Source organism: Arachis ipaensis, chromosome B08 (genome assembly GCF_000816755.2).
Source record: "Arachis ipaensis cultivar K30076 chromosome B08, Araip1.1, whole genome shotgun sequence".
NCBI lineage: Eukaryota > Viridiplantae > Streptophyta > Magnoliopsida > Fabales > Fabaceae > Arachis > Arachis ipaensis.
The window spans coordinates 25,335,650-25,343,031 of record NC_029792.2 but is presented as its reverse complement, the minus strand read 5'-3'; the positions used below and the strand labels follow the sequence as shown (position 1 = coordinate 25,343,031).

Here is a 7,382-nt window from a genome sequence, read left to right as displayed (position 1 = left end):
TTTTTTATTTATTAATTATATATGAATAAAATAAGATAAAAATATTTTTTTATTTATTTATTATGTAAAAAAATATTATTTTTTAAAAAAAATCTTTTAAAAAAATATAAATTATAACTTTTAAAAAAATATTTTTTAATATTTTTTAATATTTTTATTTTTATTATTAAAAATTTATTAAATACATTAAAAATAAAAAAATCTTTTTATTAAATTTTTTTATCAATTTAATAACGTACAAACAAATATTTATCTGGGAAAAGCCGTTCCTCGTTATGTAGTTTCCTGTTTCCACCCCAACTAACTGTTCTGTAAAAAGATCTTTCTCTCTCTCTCCCCCCACAACAAGCGCCTCTTTTTTCATGCTCTCTCTGTCCCCCCACCCCACTACTTCAAACTCAAATTTCTTCTTCTCCTTCTTCTCATTCTTCTTCTTCTTCTTCTTCTTCTAATTATTATTATTATACCTACCTAACCGAAATTATCCACTTTTTTTTCTCTCTCTTCTTGGTCTCCTCTCCTTCTTCCGTACACAAATTGCATAGCAGAAATTGTGCCACAAAAGGCACAAAAGTTCTCATGGGTCGCCCACCCAGCAATGGAGGACCTGCCTTTCGCTTCACTTCATCTGAGGTGCTCATTTTATCTTATTTTTCCCTCCAAAATTTCTCTATTCCACGCATGAACATGTTTATTTCTATGGTGAACTTTTGGATGTTTTGAATTCGAAGTTCTCACATGAGTTAGTGAAGTTCTGTTCCATACTTTTTTCGTTTTCGAGTATTGGGTGCCTGTTTTCAAGCTAAATTTTGAATCCTGTGCAGTATTAACGAAGTGGTTAGCTTTACCTTCATTATGCAAGTACCTACTTGCTTACTTTTAGGGTTCTGAATATATTTCATTTTTTTCCCTAATAAATATTAAATACATGATTACTAAATTACTAACTAATACAGCCAGCAGTGGATTTTGAAATACGCATGCATGGAGTTCGTATTGGGAAATTTTTTTATTTGAAAACATCTATGTCTTCAAAGAAAGCATTCCTTATTAGAGGAACTTCGTAATGTTTTATAGGCTGGATCACATGATGATAGCCTCTGCACACTGTTGCAGAAGCTAAATGCCACATTCTATTTCATTTTCAATTTGCTATTCAGTGAAACTTTGTCCGAAATAGAGGGAAAATCTTACTTTTCTTTATTGTGTCATTCAATTCAAATGTTAGACTACTCAATATCAATAAACACATGAAAGTAGACTAGGGGCTTTCCATGTGTTTCTGATGGGATTGTAGTTGTTTTCCTTAAAAACCTCACTTTAACAGCTTCTGATCGATGCAAAATAAGGGACTAATCTTATTAGAATTGCAGAAGTGAGACAATATGAGGCTTCACCACTAGTGGCATATGGAATATTTTCTATTTACAATGCTGCCATAAACTGTTGTTTTGACTGTATAGGTTGCAGAAATGGAGGCTATTTTGCATGAGCACAATAATGCAATGCCGGCACGCGATGTTCTTACTGCTATTGCAGAGAAGTTCAGGTGTGTCATACCGTTCTTGGCTCTTATCTTTAGTTCTTGAAGGAATATTAGTATTCGGTACTATTCAGTTTGCTCTAGTACATTAAGATTAATGAAATGAGTTCCTTTATTTTTCAATAATTTGCAGTGAATCACCGGGTCGTAAAGACAAGATTACTGTTCAGATGAGACAAGTACGGTAATCATATTTTGTTGTGAGATGACTCTTTCCTATGCTGTTATCTTAGCTTTCATCTATTTTCAGGTGTGGAATTGGTTTCAAAATAAGCGATATGCTATAAGGGCAAAATTAAACAAGTCTCTTGTAAAGTTAGATATCACACCAATGACCAAGGCCAGTTCAGCCGTAGTAAAGAATATTCATCAACCAACAGCTGCTACAATTCCAACTGCTTCAGGTAGAACCATGCCACTTTTTTTATGCTTCAACAGATATTATATGGTCCAAGACTAGTAATAATGTTAACATTTGGCTAGATATATATCTTGGGGTCTGAATGTGTGTTATATGAACATCTCCACTCTATGTCTCTGAATACATATGTCACAGTAACGTAACTTTTTAATGTCCACGATACTATGCTTCTTGCAAAGATGTTAATTTTTTTAAGTCATAACTGAGCAGAAAGAAAACTCGGAGTTTGCTCGTGATGATCTTGGCTTAGAGTTTCATTTATTTTCTGATTATAATCTTTAATAGCCGTTGGAGAAAAACTTATTAAGCAAATGATATCCTACTACATCAAGTGTCTATGCTTGTATGCTCTTATTATTCAATTTATTTGCTTATGTACACTTTTTTCATTTTTCTGCTTATTCCAACTGCAGGAAAAGTTACTCAAGAAAGCTCAGCCACAGAATTTGAAGCTAAATCTGGAAGGGATAGAGCATGGTCAGGATTTTTTCCCTGTTGATTTTTACGATCTTCGGTTTCCTATTTTCCCTCTAAATTGTTTTAGGATCTTCTGTTTCTTATTTTCCCTCTAAATTGTTTTGTATCCGTGGGAACTGACTTATGGTTTTTTATTTTCTCTGTAGGTATGACGTTGCTAACTTTATAATGCACAGATATTTGGAGAGTGGTGATCCGGTAATTTTAGTTTGAGATTCTTTAAATTCACAAGCTTTGTTGAGAAATGTTGGTCTTTTTATTTTCATGGGTTAATTTCCCTTTTCCCTTAATATATAAACTTGATGATCCAGTGAATGTACTACTTTTATATTTCCAAATGCATGTTCACGGAATATCAAGACTATGTAGGGGATTTGGTATGCTGTAAAACATTCTTAGCAATTGCTCTTTTGGACTGGTTGATCTTGCTGCAATAAACCATCAAAGATTGGTTTTTCTTGGTTGCATGACTGATTTTTGCATACAACTTCCAAGATGTTTGTAAAGGTTGTAATGTTTTTACTTGTAAACAAATGAATTGATTTGATTCTCAATTTTCTGGTCGCTCATTAATGATTATGCAAATATCTGGAGTTGCGTCATGAACTCTTTCATAACAAACAGGAAGTGACTATTTTCTTGCGGCTTATGCCTTTATAGTTCCTTAATGGTAGTAATATGTTCACTTTCAGGAAGTGCTGGTAAGATTTTCTGGTTTTGGACCTGCGGAAGATGAGTGGGTAAATGTCCGAAAGAATGTCAGGCCACGCTCTCTGCCATGTGAATCAGCAGAATGTGTTGCAGTCCTTCCCGGGGATCTTATACTATGTTTTCAGGTGCGAGGCTCTGACTTGACATGACATCATTAAAAACATAATTGTGGTTAATTTTATTGTCTATTATCGTCCTATTTGACTTCTTGGACACTCACCATTTCTGGTAATCATTCTTTTATGTTTTTGTTTTGACATCTCAGGAAGGTAAAGAACAGGCCCTTTATTTTGATGCCCATGTACTTGATGCTCAAAGGCGGAGGCATGATGTAAGAGGTTGCCGTTGTAGATTTTTGGTTCGTTATGATCATGATCAGTCAGAGGTATTAATATTTTTTTGTGGTTCCATCTTGTGGGATTTGTGTTTTTATGCTACGATCATTAGTGTTCATGTTAGGTTCCATGATTGATCAGCGAAACGGATAAGATACAGTACTAGAATATAAAGAAGGGATAAGAGAATAATGTTATATTACTTAGATGGTGGAGACTCATATGCAATTGTATTCATACGAAGTTTGATAGTTAAGAACCGTTAAATAATTTGACATGTCCGACTAAATTGCTATCTAACGACTTCAACTATCAACTTCACATGAAGACAACTGCATATGAGTTTATCTTTTTGGATTGCCGAGATGATTTGTGTACAAATATCAAACTAAATCAAATATAAATGAAAGGTGTTGTTGTATAGTGCTACTTAGAAATTAGTTCATATTATGTTCATGATCAATTTTGTTTATTCATCATCCACATCCACTTGTGTTCTCTTCACAGGAAATTGTGCAACTTAGGAAGATTTGTCGCAGGCCGGAAACCGATTTCAGGTTACAACAGCTTCATGCCGTGCCGGAGATGAAGAGTGGCATGGATCCAGCACCTGTTCATGCTGTCAGGGTTACTACTTCGGCCGAATCACAGAAACAACAGAATGCAAACACTCCAATGTCAACATTAGCACAAAGTATAAGTAAAGTCGAAACATCTAGCGATGTTACGGCAGGAAGCGTGTTCCCGGTCAGTGCTGCTACATTCGCAACCAACGTTGCTTCAAGCAGTGTTCATGGTGCCTCTAGTCACAGCATGGCTGAAGGAAAATAAAGCATGCTTATTCTAATCCTCTCCCATTGCTGGGTTTATTTTTTCTTCCCTCAAAATGATTATTGACATTTATGTAAGAATTTTATGATAATTCAATTAATGTTAGTAGGGAGAAAAAAGAAAAGCACACGTTATCATAGTACAGTAAATTTTTGCGTTAAAAAGTGTATGTTTATATAAGTGAAACGCACCATTTTTCGTATTTTTAATTTAAAAACAATATTAAAATGAATATATTTTTCAAAATCCCCAGATAATTTGCAACTTGCGAGCCCCAATTTTACCCGATTTTCGTCTTAAGAGCAGAATTCCTTCTGAACCTACGACAGTTCTTTCCTTCTTGGACATGGTGGGCATTTTCCGTTCCTCCGTGGAAATTTTCAACTTCACCAAATATTATTGAAGTTCTTACTTTCCATTGAACTATTCCCTTTATAATCTCGAAAAGATGCACTACATTCTTGGCAATTTACTCGATCTGATGGAAATTCAACTTTATGTTCGTTAGTAACACCATTTGGAGTAACAATTTTTTTCAACGAGTAAAGTATCGCTTTTGTCCCTAATATTTGGGGTAAATTCTATTTGTGCCCCTAATGTTTAAATCGTCCTATTTGTATCCCTAACGTTTGTAAAAGTGATTTAATGTTATCCTGCTGTTAATTACACATCATGAGCGCTTTAGTTTGAGTTTTAAAAATCTCTTCTTGAAGTTAGAATACAAATGTCTGGGATAGAATCGATGATCTACTCCGAAAAATAGCTCATCAAATGTTGAAACTAATTCCTACAACATTTACATAATTCACTTTTCTAGGGACATAATTGAATCTAAACACAAATAGTGGGTATAATATTAAAATCGATTACATCCAAGTGAGATCTAATTGAGAATGAATACATTCAAGTAAGAATAATTGAAAAATATTATCTGATTTGTTAGTATAATTGATAGTATGATAACATTGAATCACTTTTATAAACGTTAAGGATACAAATAGAATGATTTAAACGTTAGGGACACAAATAGGACTTACTCCAAACGTTGGGGATAAAAACAATACTTTACTCTTTTCCAATTTAATCATTGCTCAGAGCCTCGGAACTATAGCAAACAACCAATTTAAAGTTTTACTGGTAACGATCCAGATTTTAGTTAATAGCTACAATATTATTGACATTATGTGAAGATAATAATTAATATTAAATAAGAATTTAATTTTGATGTATTGTCAATGTAAAATAATTTTATACATATATCCAATTATATAACAGTATAACACATTAATAAAAATAACTATTTTTTTATTGACCGTATAAATAATTATTTAAAAGAATGAATGACCGTATAAAATTATGTACAATATATAAAAATTAAATTATATCTATAAAAAAAATTGGACATTGGAGAATTTCCTCAAACCAAGGCTGAACCACGAGTAAATACCCATAGTTGTCCCTGAGATTTACGCAAATACCCATAGTAATTCCTAAGATCTCGATTTTCCCATTGTAGTCCTCCAGATAGAGCTCCGAGCACTCAAACTGGTCCCTAGGTATATTTTTGGTGATGACTCATCACCGGAACACTGATGTGGACTCGGTTTGCCACGCTGGAGGGGTCCCAACGACTAGCTGAGCTGGCTAATTTTCAAATTGTACCCAAATTGGTCCCTCCTATTATATGTAACCCTAAATCCCCAAATTTTCATACACTTCATCTCTTCGTCTTGTTCGTCTCTTCTCCTTCTTCTTTCATACACTTCTTCCTGTTCATTTTTTCACGATATATATTGGTGCTTCGATGTCATGAGGAATTGGTGGCGAACCATCTGCATAAGCATACCTTGACTCGAGATCCATGAGGAATTGGTGGCGAACCATCTGCATTGTTTGGCAAGAAGATCTCCCACACACCAAATTCATTCTGTTTGGATATATTAACCGAAGATGATTACATGCTCCAACTAGCACAATCATTTGCATACATTAACCGAAACATACCGGAGTCATTACAGCGGCATTTGGATTCCAATTGTTGAAGTCTCCAATTAATGCTGCTGACTGAGAAAATATCCAATCATTTTTAAGACACATGTCAAGCTATATTTCTACATCGAAAACAAGATTTTTGTTGAACTTTAGATGAACATCCAAAACAGATTTTTTAATAATACAACTCCTTAAATTGAATTTGAGCATAAGAAAAGAAACCAATTTTAATAATAAGAGTTAAGAATATAATATGAAAGCATATATACCTTAGCTCCTGGTGCCCATTCTCTATAAGTAATTCCTGTGATACTGCAAAAAATAGTAGTAATATTGATAAATAAGTTGGTATTAATAAACTGTAGATAAGTTCATAGCAGCTTTCTGAGCAAGAAGTTAGATACCTCTGCCTAAAGCCAAAATTTTCATGGCCGCGAGAAAATGGATCTAGGCCACCTTCATGCTTGTCGATATCCTCTCGCAATCTCAAGTATCGTCCGAAACTGTAGTTTGAAAATTTTACATGATCTAGCAACTCAGATAGTTGTTCCACAAATACTTTAAGGAAATGAAGCTTAAAAGTGAGGTTACCAGAAATCAAGATGGTCGCGGTGAGTGAGCAAAAGTGGATCAATTTCATAGATTTTCTTCCCACAGCCAGATGGAGGGATGATCTTAATTTTAACTACTTCATCTCTTTCCATTTTCAGTTTCTTGTCTTTGGGTACCAATGTCTTCTCAGCATGAGTTCTAGCACTATATTCTACAAGAGATACCGAAAAACAGAACCTTTCTCATCTTCAATCTCTCTGAAATTTCTAAGCTACTTTCTTGATTAAATCACCAACACTATGAAGAATTGAAGACCCTAAAATATGAATTCAGCAAAACAACATTTGAAAAAATATGTGATTAGCAATCTTATCTAAGCTAACTATGATTTCTAATTTTCTATTCACAAAAGCACATTTTTTTTATTAAATTAGGAATTTCAAGTTCTTCTGTTAAGGAAAAAGCATATTCTTAATCTCCAGGAATAACTGAATTTCGATTCCATGGGGATAGCTTAACC

The 7,382-nt window shown here is 33.8% G+C and overlaps 2 protein-coding genes across 2 annotated transcripts; one reads left to right on the top strand and one right to left on the bottom strand.

The window, feature by feature from the left end:
• LOC107613892 (protein SAWADEE HOMEODOMAIN HOMOLOG 2) lies at positions 309–4,467 on the top strand. The gene is made up of 9 exons (XM_016316083.2): positions 309–633; positions 1,464–1,549; positions 1,677–1,722; positions 1,794–1,947; positions 2,378–2,441; positions 2,588–2,639; positions 3,134–3,277; positions 3,418–3,537; positions 3,995–4,467. Exons 1-9 carry the CDS (start codon positions 580–582, stop codon positions 4,316–4,318), a joined length of 1,044 nt encoding a protein of 347 aa, XP_016171569.1. The 5' UTR covers positions 309–579; the 3' UTR covers positions 4,319–4,467.
• On the bottom strand, positions 6,058–7,014 carry LOC110265273 (1,4-alpha-glucan-branching enzyme 1, chloroplastic/amyloplastic-like). Its single transcript, XM_021108191.1, has 5 exons — positions 6,902–7,014; positions 6,715–6,813; positions 6,580–6,622; positions 6,323–6,382; positions 6,058–6,245 (listed from the first exon to the last, which is right to left on the bottom strand). The coding sequence occupies exons 1-5, from the start codon at positions 7,012–7,014 to the stop codon at positions 6,126–6,128; spliced, it is 435 nt and encodes a 144-aa protein (XP_020963850.1). The 3' UTR covers positions 6,058–6,125.

What these genes read in the sequence shown, in the direction of transcription:
- LOC107613892 (XM_016316083.2), top strand. Translation starts at nt 580, where the DNA reads ATGGGTCGCCCACCCAGCAATGGAGGACCTGCCTTTCGCTTCACTTCA. An exon ending in TCTGGAAGGGATAGAGCATG is followed by an intron (nt 2,442 to 2,587) that starts GTCAGGATTTTT and finishes TTTTCTCTGTAG; the next exon opens with GTATGACGTTGCTAACTTTA. An exon ending in ATGATCATGATCAGTCAGAG is followed by an intron (nt 3,538 to 3,994) that starts GTATTAATATTT and finishes TTCTCTTCACAG; the next exon opens with GAAATTGTGCAACTTAGGAA.
- LOC110265273 (XM_021108191.1), bottom strand. Translation starts at nt 7,014, where the DNA reads ATGGAAAGAGATGAAGTAGTTAAAATTAAGATCATCCCTCCATCTGGC. An exon ending in CGCGACCATCTTGATTTCTG is followed by an intron (nt 6,814 to 6,901) that starts GTAACCTCACTT and finishes TTCAAACTACAG; the next exon opens with TTTCGGACGATACTTGAGAT. An exon ending in AATGGGCACCAGGAGCTAAG is followed by an intron (nt 6,383 to 6,579) that starts GTATATATGCTT and finishes ATATTTTCTCAG; the next exon opens with TCAGCAGCATTAATTGGAGA.